Source organism: Macaca thibetana, chromosome 19, assembly GCF_024542745.1.
Source record: "Macaca thibetana thibetana isolate TM-01 chromosome 19, ASM2454274v1, whole genome shotgun sequence".
NCBI lineage: Eukaryota > Metazoa > Chordata > Mammalia > Primates > Cercopithecidae > Macaca > Macaca thibetana.
In genome coordinates, this window is record NC_065596.1 from 30,211,771 (window position 1) to 30,235,959 (window position 24,189).

Sequence of the window (24,189 nt, forward strand, 5' to 3'; positions counted from 1 at the left end):
GTACAATTGTCATAGGTCACCAAATTCATTCTTTTGATTTTTTCCAGTTATGTAAAAATGTTAAAAACCAGGCAGGGCGCGGTGGCTCACGCCTGTAATCCCAGCACTTTGGGAGGCTGAGGTGGGCAGATCACGAGGTCGGGAGATGGAGTCCATCCTGACTAACACGATGAAACCCTGTGTCTAGGGCGCCTGTAGTCCCAGCTACTCGGGAGGCTGAGGCAGGAGAATGGCATGAACCCGGGAGATGGAGCTTGCAGTGAGCCAAGCTCATGCCACTGCACTCCAGCCTGAGCGACAGAGTGAGACTCCATCTTAAAAAAAAAAAAAAAAAAAATTAAAAACCATTTTTAGTTTGCAGGCTGAACAAAAACAGGTAGCAGTTACAAAAGTCAGATATCTGCTGGCTGTTGTGGCTTGCAACTGGATAGAGCGCTTTGGGAGGCCAAGGCAGGAGGATCACTTGAACTCACGAGTTCAAGACCAGCCTGAGCAACATGGCAAAACCCTGTCTCTACCAAAAAAAAGCAGTAGCAACAGGAGTTTTGAGACTAGACTTGAACTTGCTATGGGGAACACAGCAAGACTCCATCTCTACCAAACAAAATGTAAAAAATTAGCTGGGCATAGTGGCATGCACCTGTGGTCCCAGCTACTTGGGAGGCCGAGGCAGGAGGATCCCTTGATCCCAGGAAGTTGAGGCTGCAGTGAGTTATGATCGTGCCACTGCACCACTGCACTCCAGCCTGAGTGACAGACTGAGACTTTGTCTCTGGGGGAAGAAAAAAAAAAAAAAAGGCCGGGCAAGTTGGCTCACACCTGTAATCCCAGCACTTTGCGAGGCCCAGGCGGGGCAGATCATCTGAGGTTGGGAGTTCGAGACCAGCCTGACCAACATGAAGAAATCCCATCTCTACTAAAATACAAAATTAGCCGGGCGTGGTGGCACATGCCTGTAATCCCAGCTACTCAAGAGGCTGAAACAGGAGAATCACTTGAACTCGGGAGGCGGAGGTTGTGATGAGCTGAGATCACACCATCGCACTCCAGCCTGGGCAACAAGAGCAAAACTCCATCTCAAAAAAAAAAAAAAAAAAAAAAAATCAGGATATCTGATAAGGGAATTGCAGTGAGAATATATTAAAAACTAAAAACTTACAACTCAATAGTGAAAGGACACCTAACACAATTTAAAAATGGGTGAAGGATTAGAATAGACAGTTCTCCAAAGATCTAGAAATGGCCAATAAGCATGTTAAAAGACACCAGTTCACACCCAGTAGAATGACTATAATCAAAAAGACAGATAATAAGAAGTGCTGATGTGGATATGGAGAAACTGGAACCCTTATATATTGGTGGTAGACGTGTAAAATGGTATAGCCATTTTGGAAAAGTCACAGTTTCTCAAAAGGCTAAATAGTCACCTTTTGACCCAGCAATTCCACTGGTAATAGAAATAAAAACATACATCCACACAGGCCGGGCGTGGTGGCTCACGCCTGTAATCCCAGCACTTTGGGAGGTCAAAGCGGGTGGATCATGAGGTCAAGAGATCAAGACCATACTGGATGGTGAAATCCGACCTCTACTAACAATACAAAAATTAGCCGGGCGTGGTGGTGCACCCCTGTAGTCCCAGCTAGTTGGGAGGCTGAGGCAGGAGAGTCGCTTAAACCTGGGAGGCGGAGATTGCAGTGAGCCAAGATCCTGCCACTGGCCGGGCGCGGTGGCTCACGCCTGTAATCCCAGCACTTTGGGAGGCCGAGGCGGGCGGATCACGAGGTCAGGAGATCGAGACCATCCTGGCTAACATGGTGAAACCCCGTCTCTACTGAAAATACAAAAAACTAGCTGGGCGTGTGGTGGGCGCCTGTAATCCCAGCTGCTCGGGAGGCTGAGGCGGGAGAATGGCGTGAACCCGGGAGGCGGAGCTTGCAGTGAGCCTAGATTGTGCCACTGCACTCCAGCCTGGGCGACAGAGTGAGACTCCATCTCAAAAAAAAAAAAAAAAAAGATGCCGCCACTGCACTCCAGCCTGAGTGACAGAGCAACACTCAGTCTCAAAAAAGCAAACAAACAAACAAACAAACATACATCCACACAAAAACTTATATACAAATGTTGCTAGCAGTATTATTTATAAAAGCTAAAAAGTGGAGGGCCGGGCGTAGTGGCTCACGCCTGTAATCCCAGCACTTTGGAAGGCCGAGGCAGGTGGATCACCTGAGGTCAGACGTTCAAGACCAGGCTGGTCAACATGATAAACCCCGTCTCTACTAAATATACAAAAATTAACCAGGCGTGCTGGTGGGCGCCTGTAATCCCAGCTACTTGGGAAGCTGAGGCAGGACAGTCACTTGAACTGGGGAGACGGAGGTTGCAGTGAGCCGAGATCGCACCATTGCGCTCCAGCCTGGGCTACAAGAGCAAAATTTCGTTTAAAAAAAAGTGGAAACAACACAAATGCTCATCAACCGAACAACAGATAAGAAAATAAGTATATCGGCCGGGCGCGGTGGCTCATGCCTGTAATCCCAGCACTTTGGGAGGGCCAGGCAGGTAGATCGCGACTTCAGGAGATCGAGACCATCTTGGCTAACACAGTGAAACCCCCGTCTCTACTAAAAATACAAAACATTAGCCGGGCATGGCGGCGGGCGCCTGTAGTCCCAGCTACTCAGGAGGCTGAGGCAGGAGAATGGTGTGAACTCGGGAGGCGGAGCTTGCAGTGAGCTGAGATCTTGCCACTGCACTCCAGCCTGGGGGACAGAGCGCAAGATTCCGTCTCAAAAAAAAAAAAAAAACACACATGCTAAGTGAAAGAAGGCAGGCAGTCACAATAATATTTTATGGTTTCATTTGTGTGAAATACCCCGATTAGGCAAATCCATAGATATAGCAGATTAGTGGCTGCCAAAGGCTGGGGGTGGGAAGGACTGGGAGAAAACAGGGAATGACTGCTAATGAGTACCATGGTTTCTTTTTGGGAGATGAAATGTTCTTATAGTGTTGATAGTTGCACAACTCTGTCAACGTACTAAACACCACTGAAGTGTATACTTTCAATGGGTGAATTATATGTTAGGTAAATTATATCCCACTAATGCTTTTTTTTTTTTTTTTTTTTGAGAGGGAGTTATGCTCTTTTGCCCAGGCTGGAGTGAAGTGGCATGATCTCGGCTCACTGCAACCTCTGTCCCCTGGGTTCAAGTGATTCTCCTGCCTCAGCCTCCTGAATAGCTGGGATCATATGCACCAGTCACCACGACCGGCCAATGTTTGTATTTTTAGTAGAGATGGGGTTTCACCATGTTGGCCAGGCTGGTCTCGAACTCCTGACCTCAGGTGATCCACCTGCCTCCACCTCCTAAAGTGCCAGGATTACAGGCATGAGCCACTGCGCCTGGCCAATGCTGATTTTTAAAACAGGTAGCTGGCAGGATTTGGGTTTGGTCTGTAGAATGTAATTAGCTGATCCCTGGCATGAAGAAACAAGTAAAATGAGGCCAGGCTCAATGGCTCCCACTTGCAATCTTAGCATAGCACTTTGGGAGGCCAAGGCAGGAGGATTGCTTAAGCCCAGGAGTTTGAGACCAGCCTGGGCAACACAGCCAGATCTTGTATTTTTTTTTTTTTTGATACGGAGTCTCGCCCTGTCGCCCAGGCTGGAGTGCAGTGGCACGATCTCCGCTCACTGCAACCTCCGCCTCCCGGGTTCACGCCATTCTCCTGCTTCAGCCTCCTGAGTAGCTGGGACTACAGGAGCCTGCCATCACGCCCGGCTAATTTTTTGTATTTTTAGTAGAGACAGGGTTTCACCATGTTAGCAAGGATGGTCTCGATCTCCTGACCTCGTGATCCGCCTGCCTGGGCCTCCAAAAGTACTCGGATTACAGACGTGAGCCACCACGCCCAGCCGGAACAGTTCTAAATTAAGAGAGATGTAAAACACAATAGCAAAAAACACTATATCCTGATTGCAACAAACCCACAGTTACACTGGACTTGACTCTGCACCACGTAATGGATAGTAGTCTAGAATTACAGTTGTTCTTGTAAAGTGTGATAATGGTATTGTGGTCATATTAGCAATGTTTCTGGTTTTCACACGCGCACCCTGTTAAATAAAATTTATAGAAGGTCATTGGTTAGGACTGAGCTCCTGCACTAGGTTCAACGAACCAAACCAAAATGGAGTCACTCATGCTAAAGTTCCATGCTTCCAAGCCAAAACTAAGTTGATACCCCATCTTCTGAGACATCGGGAGAGAGATAATAGCCAAATCCCCAAACAGCCCAGTTTTAGCCCACCTGATAAAGGAAGTCCCCTCTACTTTAACCTTTAACTTAGAAATTTAATCAAGTTAATCAATTTAACCAACTAGCTTTTTGTTTTCAGTTTCTGACTTTCTCAGCCCTTTGTCTCTGAAAACAACCTCCTCCTCTGCTCAGCTCATCGGAACACTCATGCTATTTTCCATAATTAGATGTTGTTCGATTGTAGATCCACAAATAAATGCCAATTAAGATCTTCTCACTACATGTGTTGTAATTTTGTCTTTTGACAATCCTTAAGTGTCGTGATGCCGAGGATTTGTTTTAATCTCTTTATGGTTAAAAACAAACACAGCAAGTATGGCAAAAATAATAATTGGTAGATTTGGGTGACAGAAATTCCTGTATTCTTCTCTCAGTTTTATGTAAGTTTGAACATTTTCATAAGAAAACATTAACATCAAACTGTCTCAAGGACCCTTCAAGCCCCAAGTTCACAGAATTAGCAGCACAATCAGAATGCGAATCCACGACTGCCTGACCCCGAAGCTCCACACAGGAAAAGGTGAATCCCTGCACCAACCCCGAGAGGGAAGGGGCTATCAAAAACGTGAAGAGAAGGTGGTGATGGACGACTGCACAATCTGGTATCGCCCGCCGTCCCACCACAGTCTGAGAAACTGAGGCCAGGAAAGGAGTTATCTTTCCTCAACTCCCACTGCTTAGACCGCCAGCAATCCCAGTCCACTCCTTCCCTTGGGACCACCAGCAAATCGCCATCATCTACAGCGGAACTGTAACTCTCAGGAGAACTGGCCGATGCTGGCTACCACTTCGCTGAGTTTATTGTGAGAGAGAGTGAGAGTGAGTGAGTGAGAGTGAGAGACACAGAAGGAGAGAGAACTGCCCGATGGATGGTTGGCCACCTCCAGGAGAGTGTAGTTCAGCTTCAAACTTGGGGCGCCCGGACAGCTCTATTAATAATGATTGACAGGGAATCGGGAATCCAAAATCTTGCCCCAGTCTCCCTCAGGACCCCAGATCTCTAGCCCGCAGGAAAGCGATCCCAGCAACACCCTTCCTGCACCGCCTCGAACTTACCTCCCGAACGACTCCCGGTCCCTCGGTCGCTTCTTCAACTGTGCCCCGACACCGGAAGGGAGCACTATTTTCCCCCTCCGCTCCGCCCACTTCCGCCCAGCAGAAGGCATCGGAAGTAGAGCTGCCCCTAGTTGCGGAAGTGCCTCGCCTGGCTTGCTCAAGTCCTCTCTTCTCTTTCTCCCTTCGGAAACGTGAGTGGCAAATAGAAGGTTCCGGATATTGAATCTGGTGGGAATATGGGGAACGCTTACTATGTACTAGGCATTTCCCAGGGAGATCGTTTTTTCCTGCTTGATTCCCAGGCTTTGAGTCCCTCCAAGCCCAAATTTAAGGACTAATCACTTCCCCTAGAGATCGGGAAGCCCACTTCCCCAAATATATCATCCACTCTTCTTGCTGCATCTTGAAACTCAATTGAGAAGGGACAACTGCGCTCCCATTTTACAGACAGAGCCATTGGGAAATTGAAAGTCAAAGCCGTTCAAGTCGCCCTCAGGAAACAGGGATTTACTGCGGCACTGCCCAGCTGTCCCAGGGACTAAGGCATATCGTCCCCGCTAGTTTCTAGGTATCTAGGGACCCAGACATTAATTTTTCTAGCTCGGCCAGGCGAACTTCCAGGGGACAGCCAGAGCGGGTAGGGGGCGAGAGGGAGGAGGAGGGTCGAATCCAATCCCCCAAGTGCCCCATGGTATTCGACACCTTGGCTTCCCCATGGATCTCCGGACTTTAAGTCCTTTATCCCAAGGTCCCTTTAAATACTTTGTCCCTTACCTGAGTCCCGCCCAGGGCAGGTAATGGCAAGTTCCGCCCCCCTGCCAGAAACCGGGATCAGGCTTGGTTACCCGGAGTGGGGCACCCTCCTCCTTATCCCCTCCCCTCTTCCCTGTCCCTCTTCACAGCTGGCTAAGGAGGTCTCCATTAAAGAGGAAGGGGCAGTGCTCACATTTCTGGGCAGGTAAGTGAATGTCCCTGGAGGAAGAGCCTGGCTTGGGGACCCAGGCATCCTGGCTCCCCGCCCCTCCGAGACCCAGAAGTTTGGGGCTCCTAGGCCCAGGAGTCCAAGGCCCCTGCCCCCTAGGTCCCTAGACCCGATAATACAACTAATCCTCTGCCTCTGCCTCTCTCGTAATCTTTGTTGTCTGTGGGTGGATGTGACAATGAGCACAGAGAGAGGCACAAGTGGAAATTACCAGGAAGGGAAGACTCCAGATCACCAGTGGACATGTTTATGAGCATCTGTGTCAGGTGCTGTAGACACAATGGGGAAAAAAGATAAGCTGCCTGCTCTCTGCTCTCTTCTCTGGCGGACACTGCCTTCACTGAAATCCTGGCTCTCACACTTGCACACTGTGTGACCTTTGGCAAGCTATTTTACCTCTTTGTGCCTCAGTTTCCTTTTCTCTATATTGGGGACAATAATAGGACTCCTGGTCGGGCGCAGTGGCTCACACCTGTAATCCCAGCACTTTGGGAGGCTGAAGCAGGTGGATCACTTGAGGACAGGAGTTTGAGACCAGACTGGCCAACATGGTGAAACCCTGTCTGTACTAAAAATGTAAAAATTAGCCGGGCATGGGCCGGGCGCAGTGGCTCACGCCTATAATCCCAGCACTTTGGGAGGCTGAGGCGGGCAGATCACGAGGTCAGGAGATCGAGACCATCCTGGCTAACACGGTGAAACCCCATCTCTGCTAAAAATACAAAAAATCAGCCGGGCATGGTGGCGGGTGCCTGTAGTCCCAGCTACTCGGGAGGCTGAGGCAGGAGAATGGTGTGAACCTGGGAGGTGGAGTTTGCAGTGAGCTGAGATCCTGCCACTGCACTCCAGCCTGGGCGACAGAGTGAGACTCTGTCTCAAAAAAAAAAAAAAAAAAAAAAAAATTAGCTGGGCGTGGTGATGCGCGCCTGTAATCTCAACTACCCAGGAGGCTAAGGCAGGAGAATCGCTTGAACCCAGGAGGCAGAGGTCACAGTGAGCTGAGATAACGCCACTGCACTCCAGCCTGGGGTGACAGAGCCAGACTGTCTTAAAAAAAAAAAAAAAAAAAAAAAAAAAAGCCGGGCGCGGTGGCTCACGCTTGTAATCCCAGCACTTTGGGAGGCCGAGGCGGGCGTATCACAAGGTCAGGAGATCCAGACCACGGTGAAACCCCGTTCTCTACTAAAAATACAAAAAATAAGCCGGGCGCGGTGGTGGGCGCCTGTAGTCCCAGCTACTCGCGAGGCTGGGGCAGGAGAATGGCGTGAATCCAGGAGGCGGAGCTTGCAGTGAGCCAGGATCGCGCCACTGCACTCCAGCTTGGGCGACAGAGCGATACTCCGTCTCAAAAAAAAAAAAAAAAAAAAAAAAAAAAAAAAAAAAAAAAAAAAAGGACTCCTGTGCAAAGTTTTGTTTTGTTTTGTTTTTGACATGGAATCTCACTCAGTCATCCAGGCTGGAGTGCAGTGGCTCGATCTCGGCTCACTGCAACCTCCGCCTCCCAGGCTCAATCGATTCTTCTGCCTCAGCCTCCCAAGTAGTTGGGATTACAGGCGCCCAGCACCGCGCCCGGCTAATTTTTGTATGACTCCTGTGAAAAGTCAAATGAGTTGAGTCAGAGCATAGTGGCTCATGCCTGTAATCCCAGCACTTTGGGAGGCTGAGGTGGGCGGGTCACTTGAGGTCAGGAGTTCAAGACTGGCCTGGCTAACATGGTGAAACCTCATCTTTACGAAAAATATGAAAATTCACTTTGGGAGGCTGAGGCGGGAGGATCACGAGGTCAGGAGATTGAGACCATCCTGGAGAACACGGTGAAACCCCGTCTCTACTAAAAATACAAAAAAATTAGCCGGGTGTGGTGGCAGGTGCCTATAGTCCCAGGTACTCGGGAGGCTGAGGCAGGAGAATGGCATGAACCCGGGAGGCGGAGCTTGCAGTGAGCCGAGATCGTGCCACTGCACTCCAGCCTGGGCGACAGCGCGAGACTCCATCTCAAAAAAAAAAAAAAAAAAAAAAACAATATCTGGCAGAGAATACAGGCTGTGTAAGTGTCTGCTATTATTATCATTCGTGGACCACAGAGGTCAGTCGATAGAGCACTGCCTTATTACCCAGGGACTGAGGCCCTTGTCAGCTGTAACACACCTGGTTCTAGGTGTCTGGAAAATATGAGGGGCCACCCCTCTCTGCTGCTGGTATACATGGCATTAACCACCTGCCTGGACACTTCACCCAGTGGGGAGACAGACCAAGGTGAGTGTTTGGGGGAAATGGTGTCCAGATACTTGACATTGGCCTCCCCCTGACTCAGGAATGTCTCTAGTCCCTCCTCTTCCAGGACCCAGCCCCTTCCTCCTTCAGACCCAAGAGTCTGAATTCCCAGCTCCTGCTCCTTCCTCCGGGACCCCACTGCTTTCCATCCCCCTATGACTTCAGCCCTAGGGACCCTCCATTTTTCTGTCCCTCATGTCTTTGGGTCCAGAAGTGTTCCTGGCTCCGCCAGAGGCCCAGAGCTTCCTGAGTAGCCATACCCGGATTCCAAGAGCCAACCACTGGGACCTGGAGCTGTTCACACCAGGGAACCTGGAACGGGAGTGTCATGAAGAGAAGTGTTCCTGGGAAGAGGCCAGGGAATATTTTGAGGACAACACTCTCACGGTGAGGTCCTCAAGACCCTGGAGTTTCGGGCCCTCTCTCTTCTCTATACCTGTGGGGAGGTTGCAGGGGGAGGGCCTCTGTCTTCTCTATACCTGTGGGGAGGCTGCAGGGGGAGGTTCTGGCCTTCAGCTCCCTCCTCCCTGGTGTCTCAGAAGTCAGGATGGGCTAGTTTGGGGGTGTGAACCTACCAGCTGAATTGCTGCTTTTCCCCCTTCTTTTCTACTCCTCCCCCCTCAAGGAGCGCTTTTGGGAGAACTACATCTACAATGGCAAAGGAGGTGAGTGAGGGGCTGAAGCCGTCTTGTTCTGTGCAGCTAAGGGAGTCCCTTCCCAGGGAGGCCAAACCAACATCCTCCACCCCAAATTAGGTACAAGAATCGTCTGCCCCCCAATTCTGTGCTCTCTGAAGCTGGCTGCTAAAGGAGTTCCCCCGCTTAAGACCTCGGCTTGCCTGAGGAGCCCCCCACACCTTATGATTATTTTAGTTTTAATTATTTGTTTTTGAGACAGGGTCTCGCCGTGTCACCCAGGCTGGAGGGCTGTGGTACAATCTTGGCTCACTGCAACCTCAACCTCCCAGGCTCAAGTGATCTTCCCACCTCAGCCTCCTGAGTAATTGGGACTCCAGGCCCATACTACCATGATAATTTTTGTAGTTTTTGTACAGACCGGGTCTCACCATGTTGCCCAGGCTGGTCTTGAATGCCTGGCCTCAAGCAATCCTCCTGCTTCAGTGTCCCAGACTGTTGAGACTATAGGTGCCAGGCCCCACCACATCTTATTGGATGCAGGTCCTGGGTCCCTAGGAAGGGAAGTGTCAGTGGAGGGAAAGGCTAGAGCTGTAGGGCCTGTCAGGCCTTAAGCTGAGAGGGGAAGGCCCACCTGAACCCTTCGCTGGTGTCCAGAGTAAATGGAAACACCAACCCCTCCAGCAGCCTGATTGCGGGAGATGCTGCCCTCTAGCAACGTGACCAAGGGAGGAAGCCTGCCCATCCTCACCTGCCCATTTTGCCCCCAACAACCCCTCCTCTGAGTTCTGAGGCCCCATCTTGTTGCCAGCCTTGTTGCTAAGGGGGGCTGCTCCTTAGCAACAGGGCCTGGCCAGGCCAGACCAGATGAAGAAGCCTGAAGCAGTACCTGGCTGATTTCCCCTCCCCCACAGCCCCATCCCAGCAGCTGCCTGGTTGCTAAGGAGGCCTTCTCCCTAGCAACCACACCTAGCCAGGCTCCAGGACCCAAGGCCTTCTGCCCACTGGAGGACCACCCTCCGGGCCCCCGATGCCCCACCCACTTGTGGCCCGGTTGCTAGGGGTAGATGCACCTTAGCAACAGGCCCTAGGTCTGGGCTGGAGTCTCATACTGGAGCCTGGTTGCTAGGGGAGGTAATTTCCCTACAGGCCTAGCGAGGCATAGTGGCTCCTTGAATCCACCTGAAGGTGCCCACATCAGGAGGACCTGCCTTCTGAAGCTGCACTTGCGCTTTTTGCTAAAGGGGCTCAAAAGTCTGGGGGTTTACTGCGGTCAGATGTGGTGGCTCATGCCTGTAATCTCAGCACTTTGGGAGGCCAAGGCGAGCAGATCACCTGAAGTCAGCAGTTCAAGATCAGCCTGGCCAGCGTGGTGAAACCCCATCTCTACTAAAAATACAAAAATTAGCCGGGCGTGGTGATGTGTGCCTGTAATCCCAGCTACTCAAGAGGCTGAGGCACAAGAATCACTGCGGCTGGGAGGCAGAGGTTGCAGTGAGCAGAGATTGCACCATTGCACTCCAGCCTGGGAGATGTCTCAAAAACAAACATACAGCAGGGTGCAGTGGCTCACGCCTGTAATCCAAGCACTTTGGGAGGCCGAGGCGAGTGGATCACCTGAGGTCAGGAGTTCGAGACCAGCCTGGTCAACATGGTGAACCCTGGTCTCTACTAAAGATACAAAAATTAGCTGGGCGTGGTGGCGCACACCTGTAATCCCAGCTAGTTGGGAGGCTGAGGCCGGAGAATCGTTCAAACCCAGGAGGTGGCGGTTGCAGTGAGCCAAGATCACACCATTGCACTCCAACCTGGGCAACAAGAGGGAAACTCCATCTCAAAAACAAACAAAAAAGTTTGGGGTTTACCTTTGGAGGAAAGCCCACCTATCTAGTGCCCATGGAAGTTTCCCCAGCAGCAAGAGCTAGCAAGGCCTCCCCAAGCCCAACGACTCCCTATACTCCCTTGTCCTTAGACTCGAGGCCTTGGATTGCAAACAGGGCTGCACCTTAGTAACATGTCAAACATGTATTCTAGATTCTTAGTTACATTGGCGGGGAGAAGGGAGTCCCTAAATTCCTCCATTTGTTTTTTGTTTTTTTGAAACGGGGTCGGGCAGGGCATGATGGCTCACGCCTGTAATCCCAGCATTTTGGGAGGCTGAGGCTGGTGGATCATGAGGTCAGGAGTTTAAAACCAGCCTGACCAATATGGTGAAACCCCATCTCTACTAAAAATGCAAAAATTAGCCAGGCATGGTGGCGCACGCCTGTAATCCCAGCTATTTGGGAGCCTAAGGCACCAGAATCGCTTGAACCTGGGAAGCGGAGGTTGCAGTGAGCCGAGATCACTCCAGCCTGGGCAACAGAGTAAGACTCCATCTCCAAAAAAAAAAAAAAAGAAATGGGGTTGCTCTGTCGCCCAGGCTGGAGAGCAGTGGCACAATCGCGACTCACTGCAGCCTCGACCTCCTATGCTCAAGTGATCCTCCCACCTAAGCCTCCTGAGTAGCTGGGATTACAGGCATGCACTACCAATGCTCAGATAATTAAAAAAATTTTTTTTTTTTTTTTTTTTTTTGAGACGGAGTCTCGCTGTGTCTCCCAGGCTGGAGTGCAGTGGCGTGATCTCGGCTCACTGCAAGCTCCGCCTCCCGGGTTCACGCCATTCTCCCGCCTCAGCCTCCCAAGTAGCTGAGACTACAGGCGCCCGCCACCACGCCCGGCTAGTTTTTTGTATTTTTAGTAGAGACGGGGTTTCACCATGTTAGCCAGGATAGTCTCGATCTCCTGACCTCGTGATCCACCTGCCTCGGCCTCCCAAAGTGCTGGGATTACAGGCTTGAGCCACCGCGCCCGGCCTAAAAAATTTTTTTATGTAAAGACGGGGTCTCACTGTGTTGTCTACGCTGCTCTCTACCTCCTAGGCTCCAGTCATCTTCCTGCCTTGGCCTCCAAAGTTCTGGGATTACAGGTGTGAGCCACCGAGCCTAGCCATTTTCTTTTTTCTTTTAGAGACAGGGTCCAGTCACCCAGGCTGGAGTATACTGGAGTGATCCTGGCTCGCTGTAGCCTCGACCTCCTGGGGTCAAGTGACCCTTCTTCCTCAGCCTCCCAGGTAGCTGGGACTACAGGTACCTGTAGCACCACACCCAGCTATTAAAAACATTTTTTCCGGCCGGGCAAGGTGACTCACGCCTGTAATCCCAGCACTTTGGGAGGCCGAGGCGGGCGGATCACAAGGTCAAGAGATCAAGACCATCCTGGCCAACATGGTGAAACCCTGTCTCTACTAAAAATACAAAAATTAGCTGGATGTGGTGGCGGGCTCCTGTAGTCCCAGCTACTTGGGAGGCTGAGGCAGGAGAATCGCTTGAACCTGGGAGGCGGAGGTTGCAGTGAGCTGGGATCATGCCACTGCACTCCAGCCTGGTGACAGCACAACTCCGTCTCAAAACAAAACAAAAAACCAACATTTTTTCCCCAGGCTCAGTGGTGGCTCATGCCTGTAATCTCAGAACTTTGGGAGGTAGAGATTGGTGGATTGCTTGAGGAATTTGAGACCAACCTGGGCAAAAAATACAAAAAATTACAAAACACAAAATTAGCCAGGCATGGTGACGCACACCTGTGGTCCCAGCTACTCAGGAGGCAGAGGTAGGAGGATCACCTGAGCCCTGGACGTCAAGTGGCAGTGAGCTGCGATTGCTCCACTGCACTCCATGCAGAGTCAGACCCTGTCTCAAAAAAAAAAAATTGTTTTTTTTTTTTTTGTAGAGCCTCCCTATGTTGCCCAGGCTGGGCTCAAGTGATCTTCCTGCCTTAGCCTCCCAAAGTTCTGAGATTACAGGTATGAGCCACTGTGCCTGGCTACCATGAATAATTTTAAAAGCATATCCCAAGTAGTGCATGTGACTTTTTTTTTTTTTTTTTTTGAGGGGGACAGAGTCTCTCTCTGTCATCCTGGCTAGAGGGCAGTGGCACAATCTCCCCGGCTCAAGCAATCCTCCTGCCTCATCCTTCTGAGTAGCTGGGACTACAGGCAAGCACCACCAAGCCTGGTTAATTTTTTTTTTTTTTTTTGAGACGGAGTTTTGTTCTTGTTGCCCAGGCTGGAGTGCCATGGCGCAATCTGGGCTCACCGCAACCTCCACCTCATGGGTTCAAGCGATTCTCCTGCCTTAGCCTCCCAAGTAGCTGGAATTACAGGCATGCGCCACCATGCCTGGCTAATTTTGTATTTTTAGTAGAGACAGGGTTTCTCCATGTTGGTCAGGCTGGTCTCGAACTCCTGACCTCAGGTGATCCAGCCACCTTGGCCTCCCAAAGTGCTGGGATTACAGGTGTGAGCCACTGCGCCTGGCTAATTTTGTATTTTTTGTAGAGATGGAATTTCACCATGTTGGCCAGGCTGGTCTCAAACTCCTGACCTTGTGTGATCTCCATGCCTCAGCCTCCCAAAGTTCTGGGATTATAGGCATGAGCCACCACACCTGGCCCAAAGTTCTGGGATTATAGGCATGAGCCCAGGCTGGAGTGCAGTGGCGCCAACTCCCACACCAAGTAGCTGGCCAGGACATAGTATTTTTTGTTTTTTTGGTGTCTCGTGGTGGTGGCCTCCCAAAGTGCTGGGATTTTTTTTTTTATTTTTTGAGAGGAAGTCTTGCTCTTGTTGCCTTGGCTGGAGAGCAATGGCTCGATCTCAGCTCACTAAAACCTCTGCCTCCTGGGTTCAAGCGATTCTCCTGTGTCAGCCTCCCAAGTAGCTGGGATTACAGGCACATACCACCACGCCTGGCTAATTTGTTGTATTTTTAGTAGAGACAGCGTTTCACCATATTGGCCAGGCTGGTCTTGAGCTCCTGGCCTCAAGTGATCTACCTGCCTTGGCCTCCCTAGTGCTGGGATTACAGGCGTGAGCCACTGTATCCAGCCTGTAATCAGTCACGTATCCAGCCTGATCTCATTAAGTTTTCACAGTGGGGTAGGGGTTATGGTTCCCATTTTACAGAACCCGCAGTGGAGGGTCAGAGAAAGGAATGAGGTGAATTGCCTGAGGTCACAGGGCTAGGAAGGGACCCCAGCTCTGCCTGCTTCAGGGTCTGTTCTCTTCCCTCAGTGGGAAGGAATTTTGATTAGGGTGGGTGGCAGTCCCCGAAACAGTGGCTCCCCTTCCCTGCTTCCCTGCAGGGCGTGGACGAGTGGATGTGGCAGGCCTGGCTGTGGGACTGACGTGTGGTGTCCTTCTCATTGTCCTGGCTGGCCTGGGAGCCTTTTGGTATCTGCACTGGCGACGCCGCCGAGGCCAGCAGCCCTGTCCCCAAGAGTAAGGGGGATTCAGTGAGGAGGCGGTGGTGGTGGAGAGCAAGGGGAGGGAGGAAATGTTGACCTAAAGGGATGTGCTAAGGATTGGGGGCAGATGGGCACTGATGAAAGACCTGAGGACACTGTCATTTGGAGAGTGAATCTATGAGCTGGCTTGTGTCTGGTTTTGGTGTCTGTTGCTCTGTCTGTCTAGATCCTCAGTACCTGGCCCACAGTAGGAGCTCTGACCACTTTTGCTGCTGGCCTGTCTTTGTGGTACTGGGATTACCAGTATCCATGGGATTACCACTCTGGATATTGTATCTGGTGAGGCTGCGACGGTGCAGCCTGTGGTGTTTGGGTGTCTGTGGTATGTCAGTTTCAGTGGTGACAGGTGCAGCACCTGAGTGGGTGTGGGAAATTGGTGAGGAGTGCATCTATGTTGTGTTCCTGTCTATATGGATGGGCTGAGTTCTGTCTGTTTGGTGTGTGTTGGCCTGCCTCTCTGCAGGGCTTTTTTTTTTTTTTTTTTTTGAGACAGAGTTTCACTCTCGTTGCCCAGGCTAGAGTGCATAGTGTGATCTTGGCTCACTGCAACCTCTGCCTCCTGGGTTCAAGTGATTCTCCTCCCTTAGCTTCCCGAGTAGCTGGGATTATAGGTGCACGCCACCATGTCCTGCTAATTTTGTATTTTTAGTAGAGACGGGGTTTCTCCATGTTGGTCAGGCTGGTCTTGAACTCCTGACCTCAGGTGATCTGCCTGCCTCTGCCTCCCAAAGTGCTGGGATTACAGGTGTGAGCCACCACGCCTGGCCCTTTTTTTTTTTTTTTTAAGAGACAAAGTCTTACTGTGTTGCCCAGGCTGGAGTGCAGTGGCCCGTTCACAGCTCACTGCAGCCTCAATTTCCTGGGCTCAAGAAATCCTCCCACCTCAGCCTCCTGAGGATCTAGAACTATAGGTGTGTGCCGTGCATCCAGCAGGGCTGTCTTTTTCTCTATTGCTCTGCCTGTATCTGGTGCACATGGGTGTGTCTGAATAAGAGTGTGTCTCTGTGGTTGCTGATTTCTGTGTCTGCCTGTGTGTAGCTGACTGTCATTTGAGGCACTTTTCTGTGTGTAAGGCTAGGCTGAAGGTGACCCTCCTTTTCTGAGGTCCACCTCCCTTCCAGCTCTGTCCCAGTGTCACCCTGAATCTCCATCTCCTAGATCCCCTCTCTTCCGCCTTAGTCTAGGTATCCTGTAAGTTGCCTCTGCTAACTGTACCTTTGCTGTCCCCAGGGCCGGGCTTATCAGCCCTCTGAGTCCTTTGAGCCCTCTGGGCCCACCGACGCCCCTGCCTCCACCCCCACCCCAACCCCCAGGCCTCCCCACCTATGAGCAGGCGCTGGCAGCCTCTGGGGTACACGACGCACCTCCACCCCCCTACACCAGGTATGGGGCGTGGCTTCTGCCCGGGGGCGGGGCGCAGAGGGGTGGGCACGTTGGAGGAGGAACCTGGGCTCAGGGGCGGGACTTGGAATTTGGGCCTTATTACCTAGGGCGGGGCTTGGAGTGCGGGGGCGGGGCCCCATGCAATGGTCTAGGGGCGTGGCCCAGCGTTGTATGTGCGGAGGCGTATAAGAGGGTGGGGCCTGTGCCCAGAGGGTCCGGGATTGGCTGAGACTCCAAGGGCGGTCGGAGTGGTCTTGGCTGAGGGGAAAAAAACACAGGAGCTTTGACTCCCTAGTGTGCCTCTTCTCTTGCAGCCTCAGGAGGCCTCACTGAAGAGCTGCTTTCGAGACCCGGCTCTCCGAACCGTGCCCCTGATTCACACCGGATTCCGGAAGCCCCTAGGCCTCGTAGACGCCGAAGCTGGACTTGGGGGGGCGGGGATGGTGGGAGTAGGGGTCGCCCGGCCCGAGGCCTGCCCTGGCACACGCGTTTCCGCCGCGTATGGATATACACATGTTCTCGGCAACGTGTTCCCGTGTCCTGGCCCCTCACGAGCCCCCACACTCTCCTGACCGTGAGGGCACTGGTCAGTTCCGCCCCCGTGGTAGGCAGACGCGCGGGGAAATTCGGACCCAGGAGCCCAGCCCCGGCTGTGCCGTCTTGTGTATGGGCAGATATGACCTGACAGTCCCCTCCAGTGCCACAGGGTACGCACAAGCACAGCCCCGCCTGTGCACACGCGTGTCTTCGTGCACTCCCTGTGCGGTACAGAGGCACTTCGTAACCCAGGGAAAGGGCGGGGGGCATATTTGCAAGCGTGCTCGGTGCGGGCAGGCTCGCATTGCACCCAGGGAGCTGGAGTTGAGCTCTTCCCCTAAATAAAAACCCTTCGGAGACCAAAAAAAGCAGAAATAATGCAAATAATAATAATAATAATAATGAACCGCGATCCCGGGCGCATCGGAACTGGTTTTCTGTGCAAACGCGCCCTACACCCCCAGGCCCTGCTTGCGCTCAGTATCTCTCACTCTCCCTTTTTTTTTTTTTTTTTTTTTTGCATTTGCACGGGATTGTGGGAGGAAGCGGAGCGCAGCCAGACACCCCGCCGCCCCCCCCCCTTCCCCTCCCCCCTCCCCCAGCCGCCTTGTGCAAAGATGGCTGCACCGTGAGCGCAGAGGAGGAGGAGGCGGCGGCGGCGGCGGCGAGAGAGCGAGCACCCAGCGCCTGCACCCACCCCGGGGCCGCCCGGGACGCCCCCTCCCGAGCGCGCGCCCCCCTTTTTCTCTCGCAAGCGCCGGGGCAAAGGCGGAGACAGCGGGGTCCCTCCACCCCCCCTTCCCTCCTCTAGGGGGAACCCCCCTTCCCCCTTCCTTGGCTCAGCGACTGCACCCCCTCCCTTGCCCGCCCCTCCGCCCCTGCCCCCTCCCTCCCCCGCCCGGGGCCTTCCCGGGCCTTCGGCGGCTGCAAAGAAAAAAAGAGAGAGAGAAAAGGGGGGGAAAAAAAGCAGCAGCGGAGGGAGCGGCGGCGGAGGAGAGCGCGCGCGCCCCCTCCCTCCCTCCCTCCCTCCCTCCCCCTCCCCCCAATTTCCACCGCGGCCAATTCATGGACAGGAACTACCCCAGCGCCGGCTTCGGGGACCCGCTCGGCGCCGGGGCGGGATGGAGTTACGAGAGGTCAGCGAAAGCTAGGTAAGGAGCTGAGGGTGGCCTGGAGAAAGGGGCCAAGGGGTGGGAGCCCAGGCGGGCCGGGCCGGGCCCGCCCGGCGACGCGTGCATCGCAAACTCCCCTCCGGCTTGCAAGGGAGCGGCCTTCCTCGGTTTGTAACAACGCCGCCGCCCCAGTTTGCAAATTGCAAACTCCGCCAAAGCCAGCTCCGGCATGCAAAGGGAGAATTGCAGCGGGAAAATGGGGGTGCAAAACAATTTCGGACGGGAAGGCCTTGGGAAGGTGGGAGGGACTGGCGAAGCAAGGCCTGGACTTCCCCCCATCCTTGGATTCCCGGCTTGGTGACCCCTCCCCCCCGCGCCCCAGGCGCTGCTCTTGCAAAGGTGGGAAGAAGAGAAGAATTAGAACGCAGATCTGGGGGGCGCGAAACCCCCTCAGGTCCTATTGTTCCGGGACTGTGCGAGGCCGCGCCACTAGGCGCCCCCCCAAGAATTCCGCGCGCAGAGTGGGCATGGGGCCCCGCCCCCTTCCTAAGCTGCGGTTCTGTGTGTGTAAGGGGGGGGGGTCTAGCATCTGGGACACGCCCCCTTTAATGCCCCCACCCCCAAAGGCAGAGAATCCTAGTTAATGGCAAGGAGTGGAGCGTTTGCCCTCCTGAGTCTGGCCACGGACTGGGGCCGTTGCATGGGAAGAGTCGGATGTTTCCCGGGTGTGTGTTTGTGTGTCTGAGCGTGGGCCCTCTGCGTGCGTGGCTGGCAGCGTGTTCACCTGTGAATCTGCCCCTTTCCTGCTGCTTCCTCACACTTCACCTACCCCCGAGCACCTCCCCCCAACACACCTGAGTTTCCCAGCAGGGCATAACCCCAACTGTGTCAGGATTTTCGGTGTGGGATTCCTCCGTCTCTATCTTTTCTTCCCCACGGGTGAGTTGGATACCCATTTGCACACACACCTGGCATTGCACGGGCCCGTGCATTTGAACCTCAACCCCCGGGGATGGACGGTGTTCTTGTCCACACTTGTACCTGGTACTTTCCCCGGGTCTTATTCCCTCTTCTCTCCACCCCCCCCAACCGTTGCCGCTTGGGAACCGATCTGCCTCCTGCTCCCAACTTGTTTTGCACCACCCCATGAAGTTCAGGGCCTCTGTGTTCCCGTGTGTCTACGGAAGAGGAGTCGTCCATGTGGACCTTTGGCGTTGGCCCCATGGCCAGTGTTGCCGGAACGGGGCCTGGGGTGGGGGGTTGGTGGGGTCGACGGGGGAAGGCTCTCATTTGCAACTCAAGACGCTTCCTGTGCCTTGGACCCTCTTCTGTGTGTTAGTTTCGTCTCTGAGCATGCCTGTTTGTAAACGTGAGACTATCCGGGCTCTCTTTATTCGGGCTCTGGAGTGGGGGCCATTTCTGTGGCTCTTTAGTTGGGTACCCCGATTCCCTTGTCTTCTCCCCTTTAAAGGCCTACGGTTCCTTAGCTTAACACCCCCTACCCCAATCAGCTGGAAGGATCCCCCCAACTCCCTGGGGGGTTTCCTGAGCTCCTTTCTCAGAAGGCAGCTTGGGAGAACCCCCTGACGTCTCGCCTTTTCCCCCAGCTTGGTTTATGGCAGCTCCAGGACCTCGCACCCCGAGACGGACATCTTACACCGCCAGGCCTACGCGGCCCCCCACCCACTGCAAAGCTATGCCACCAACCACCACCCGGCAGGTACGGCCCCCATCCCGCCCCGCTTTGGGCTGGCCCTCCCCCGAGGCAGCTGATTGGCTGCTGAAAGTTCCGCCCCTCCTAATTGGCCGTGGCCCGTGCCGTGGCCCGCCCCTTGCCGTGTCTCCTCTGATTGGTTGCCTTTGAGGCTGCTGGTCCTTGCTTCATTTCTCGCCGGATTCGTCCGCCCCTGCCTCGCCCCGCCCCTTTCGCTCCAATTGGACCTGTCCCATCAGCCCCCAAATCCCACCTTCTCTTCCAGGCTTTTCCGCCTCTCTCCAGCCCACCCCAATTCTTTCCCTCTGGGTTTGCCCTATTCTTTTGGCTCCTTGGAACTCTGAATTCTGTCTTCCTGATTCTCTTTCTTCCTGACTGGCCCCAATTATCTGGCCCGCCCTCTTTTATCTTATTTTGCCCCATTGCCTTATTCCACCCCCTGCCTCCAAGGTTTCTGATTGGTTCCCCCTTCCTAGGGGTACTGGCAATGACATGATGCTGTCTAGTTTGACCTTTGACCTTCCTGATTGGCTCCTTCCCTTTTTCCCTCCCCATCTTTTTTTCTGAACCCTCCCATGGAGCTCAATCCCTTTTGACTCGTTCTCTGGTCTTTCTGAGACTTCATTGTACCATCCTTTCCACTTCCTTGCTGGAAATACCCACATTTGGTCTCCCTCCTGGCCTTCCTGAGAACTCTGTTCTTTTGCCACTGGCTCTTTCGCTTCTAGATTTTTCCACACTTTTGTCTACCATTTCCTATCTGGGCCCCTGTCCTTATGACTGGATTGCCCCTTCTCTTGCTTTACTGTCTCACCTTTCCCCCTTCCCTCCCCTCATTCCTGTCTCATGAGCTTGCTTCTGTCCATCTTGTCTTCGAATTTGCCCTTTTCTCTCCCATCCCCTCCTTTTCCTGATCCAACTTGCTTTTGACCCCTTCCCTTTCTCTCTTGACCCTATCCTACCCATCCCTACCTGGCTGACTATACCCCCTGTCCCCGGGCAGGTCTTTCTGGACTCTTCGACACTGGCCTCCACCACGCGGGCTCAGCAGGGCCCGACGCCTCCGTCATGAACCTCATCTCAGCCCTGGAATCCCGGGGCCCCCAGCCTGGCCCCTCCGCCTCCTCTCTCCTCTCCCAGTTCCGCAGTCCTTCCTGGCAAACCGGTAAGCCCAGCGCCGGCCCTGCAGGGCCAGGGTGGGGCTGGCTTGCTGTCCGCTCTGACCCGCGGTCTTCCTCATCTCCAGCCATGCACACGCCAGGCCCCACGGAGCTCTTCATCTCGGGCGCCCTGCCGGGTTCCAGCACCTTTCCGTCCTCCTCTGCCCTGTCGGCTTACCAACACCCGGCTTCCTTCGGCAGCCGCCCCTTCCCAGTGCCCTCGTCCCTCAGCCTCCAGGACCCCCCATTCAGCCCTCCAGCTAATGGGCTCCTGTCTCCTCATGACGTGCTGCACCTGAAGCCCTCGCAGGCACCCACGGTGCCCTCTTCACTGGGCTTTGAGCGCTTGGCAGGAGGCGGTGTCTTGGGGCCAGCTGGTCTCGGTCCAGCCCAGACCCCCCCTTACCGCCCTGGCCCCCCAGACCCACCACCGCCACCTCGCCACCTCCCAACTCAGTTCAACCTGCTGGCTTCCTCTTCTGCTGCCGCCACCGCTGCCGAGCAGTCCTCCCCACAGCTCTATAACTTCTCGGGTGCTGCCCCGGGCCCACCGCCACCTGAGCGGGCCCTGCCCCGCCAGGACACAGTCATCAAGCACTACCAGCGGCCAGCCAGTGCCCAGCCCCCACCACCCCCGCCACCAGCCCATGCCCTCCAGCACTATCTGAGCTGTGGAGGCAGCTACCCCTCCATGGGCCACCGGGCCAACCTGGCCTGCAGCCCCCTGGGTGGTGGGGAGCCCTCCCCGGGTGCTGGGGAGCCTAGCAAGGCTGGTCCCAGCGGAGCCACGGCGGGGGCATCTGGCCGGGCCACAGGCCCTGAGGCAGCAGGGGGCGGTGGGGCCGGAGGTGGTGGCGGAGGTTACCGCCCCATCATTCAGTCGCCTGGGTATAAGACGGGCAAAGGTGGTTATGGAGCAGCTGCCGGGGGTGCTACCAGGCCCCCCCCACCCCGTTCGACCGCTACCCCCAAATGCCAGAGCCTGGGTGGACCGGCAGCCGCCTATGCCACTGGGAAGGCCTCTGGGGCTGGAGGGGCAGGGGGCCAGGCTTATTCCCCTGGTCAGCCGCAAGGGCTTCTGGGACCCCAGGCCTATGGGCAAGGGTTTGGAGCGGGGCAGGCACAGGACTTGAGCAAAGGCCCCAGCTACTCAGGGGGCCCTCCACAGCCCCCCAGCGGCCCTCCTCCTCCTGGCCTGGCCACATGTCAGAGCTACTCCCCGGACCAGCTGCAGGGGCAGCTGTATGGGGTGCAGGGCGAGCCATACCCAGGGCCAGCCGCCCACTCCCAGGGGCTGCCCACAGCCAGCCCCTCGCTCAGCTACAGTACTGGCCATTCCCCAGCGCTCTCAGGCCATGGGGGTGGCTGGGGACCCAGCTCCTTGGGAGGTGGTGGTGAGGCCAGCCCATCTCACATCATTCGTCCGCTCCAGTCACCGCCTGCCACAGGCCGCCCGCCTGGAGTCGGTTCTCCAGGAGCCCCTGGCAAATACCTGAGCTCAGTCTTGGCCTCAGCCCCTTTCCTGGCACCTCCGGGAGCTGGCAGCTATGCAGCCGGAGCCGGTGGCTACAAGGGCAAGGGGGATGGCTCGGAGCTGCTGGCGGGCCCAGGTGGGCCTCCTGCGGAGCGCACAGAGGATGAGGAGTTCCTCATCCAGCATCTCTTGCAGGCGCCCAGCCCTCCTCGGACCTCAGGGGCAGACGGCTTGGTGGGCGAGGACGGGGCAGCAGATGCCTCTAAGGGACTTGGGGGGAGTGGCGGGGCCGGGGGACCGCCGGGTACACCCTACGAGTTGGCCAAGGAAGACCCCCAGAGGTACCACCTGCAGAGTGTCATCCGCACCAGTGCCAGCCTGGATGAGGGTGCCACTGCGGCACTGGAGCTGGGCCTGGGGAGGCTGAAGGAGAAGAAGAAAGGGCCAGAGCGGGGTGGCGAGACCCCTGAGGGGCTGGCCACCTCCGTTGTCCACTACGGGGCAGGTGCCAAGGAGCTGGGGGCCTTCTTGCAAAAGAGCCCACCACCCCCACCTCCCACGGCCCAGTCCACCCAGCCCACTCCCCATGGCCTCCTTCTGGAGGCCGGGGGCCCTGACCTCCCACTGGTGCTGCCTCCGCCTCCTCCCCAGCTGCTCCCCTCGGTCCTCAGCCATGCCCCCAGTCCCTCTCCCAGCGCCTCCAAAGTCGGCGTTCACCTCCTTGAGCCAGCCACCCGCGATGGGGCACCCCAGCCACCTCCACCGCCACCCCCGCCTCCACCACCCATGCCCCTGCAGCTCGAGGCCCACCTCCGCAGCCACGGCCTGGAGCCCGCGGCCCCCAGCCCCCGCCTGCGACCCGAGGAGAGCCTGGAGCCGCCAGGCGCCATGCAGGAATTGCTCGGGGCTCTGGAGCCGCTGCCCCCGGCGCCTGGGGACACCGGCGTAGGCCCGCCAAACTCGGAGGGCAAGGATCCCGCAGGTGCCTACCGCAGCCCCAGCCCGCAAGGCACCAAGGCGCCGCGCTTCGTGCCGCTCACCTCCATCTGTTTTCCTGACTCCTTGCTCCAAGACGAGGAGCGCAGCTTCTTCCCTACCATGGAGGAGATGTTCGGTGGAGGGGCCGCAGATGACTACGGCAAGGCCGGGCCACCCGAGGACGAGGGGGACCCCAAGGCGGGCGCTGGGCCACCCCCGGGCCCCCCTGCCTATGATCCCTATGGGCCCTACTGTCCTGGCCGGGCGTCGGGAGCCGGGCCCGAGACACCAGGCCTGGGCCTGGACCCCAACAAGCCCCCTGAACTGCCCTCCACGGTCAACGCCGAGCCACTGGGCCTGATCCAGAGCGGCCCCCACCAGGCGGCGCCACCACCCCCGCCTCCGCCACCACCGCCTCCCGCGCCGGCCTCCGAGCCCAAGGGTGGCCTCACCTCGCCCATCTTCTGCTCTACCAAGCCAAAGAAGCTGCTCAAGACATCCTCCTTCCACCTGCTGCGGCGCCGCGACCCACCCTTCCAGACCCCTAAGAAGCTGTACGCCCAGGAGTACGAATTCGAGGCGGACGAGGACAAGGCTGATGTGCCCGCCGACATCCGCCTCAACCCCCGGCGCCTGCCCGACCTGGTCTCCAGCTGCCGCTCCCGCCCGGCCCTCTCGCCACTGGGGGACATCGACTTCTGCCCGCCCAACCCGGGACCAGATGGCCCCCGGCGCCGTGGCCGCAAACCCACGAAGGCGAAGCGTGATGGGCCGCCCCGGCCCCGGGGGAGGCCCCGGATCCGCCCTCTGGAGGTCCCCACCACTGCGGGGCCCGCCTCGGCTTCCACGCCCACCGATGGCGCCAAGAAACCCCGGGGCCGGGGCCGAGGCCGGGGTCGAAAGGCTGAGGAGGCAGGGGGCACCCGGTTGGAGCCCCTGAAGCCACTTAAGGTGAGGGGGATGGGGTCTTGTAGGGGATAGGGGAGGAGGGGCTGTGCCCGATGTTTGAGTCTAAAAAGGAAGGAAGGGTTTACAGCCGCACCTTGGCATTTCTGGGGCAGGGACATAATAAGGTTTATATTCCTAAAATCTGTGAGGAAGTTAGGTGAGGAATCAGGGTCCCACTGGCAGACCTAAGAATTGAAATTCTGAATCTAGGCTGGCCACGGTGGTTCATGCCTGTAATGCCAGCACTTCAGGAGACTGAGGCGGA

The 24,189-nt window shown here is 55.6% G+C and overlaps 3 protein-coding genes across 7 annotated transcripts in view; 2 read left to right on the forward strand and 1 right to left on the reverse strand.

The window, feature by feature from the left end:
* The window catches only part of NOSIP (nitric oxide synthase interacting protein), a 46,174-nt gene that overhangs the window by 17,750 nt on the left and 4,235 nt on the right, over positions 1–24,189 (reverse strand). Inside the window, exon 2 of one of the 2 annotated variants that reach the window (XM_050771552.1) lies at positions 5,380–5,435. The gene's annotated coding sequence lies outside the window, so the exon portion shown is untranslated. Of the gene's footprint in view, positions 1–5,379; positions 5,446–24,189 lie in introns of those variants that run through there. The other variant, XM_050771553.1, reaches the window with a different exon arrangement.
* Positions 5,492–16,961, forward strand: PRRG2 (proline rich and Gla domain 2). 4 transcript variants are annotated; one of them, XM_050771584.1, is made up of 8 exons: positions 5,492–5,570; positions 6,282–6,337; positions 8,520–8,617; positions 8,847–9,022; positions 9,261–9,300; positions 14,457–14,592; positions 15,849–16,001; positions 16,316–16,961. In XM_050771584.1, the coding sequence occupies exons 3-8, from the start codon at positions 8,533–8,535 to the stop codon at positions 16,332–16,334; spliced, it is 609 nt and encodes a 202-aa protein (XP_050627541.1). In that variant the 5' UTR covers positions 5,492–5,570; positions 6,282–6,337; positions 8,520–8,532; the 3' UTR covers positions 16,335–16,961. The 4 variants fall into 4 exon arrangements, with proteins under 4 accessions (XP_050627541.1, XP_050627545.1, XP_050627544.1 ...); XM_050771588.1 differs by having other exon boundaries at positions 5,498–5,570; positions 8,480–8,617; XM_050771587.1 differs by lacking the exon at positions 6,282–6,337 and having other exon boundaries at positions 5,516–5,570.
* Positions 17,128–24,189, forward strand: part of PRR12 (proline rich 12) — a 104,284-nt gene continuing 97,222 nt past the window's right edge. The window contains exons 1-4 of the mRNA XM_050771440.1: positions 17,128–17,689; positions 19,258–19,370; positions 20,368–20,529; positions 20,611–23,927. Of these exons, the coding sequence (XP_050627397.1) occupies positions 17,604–17,689; positions 19,258–19,370; positions 20,368–20,529; positions 20,611–23,927 (3,678 nt within the window). The 5' untranslated portion in view covers positions 17,128–17,603. The remainder of the gene's footprint in view (positions 17,690–19,257; positions 19,371–20,367; positions 20,530–20,610; positions 23,928–24,189) is intronic.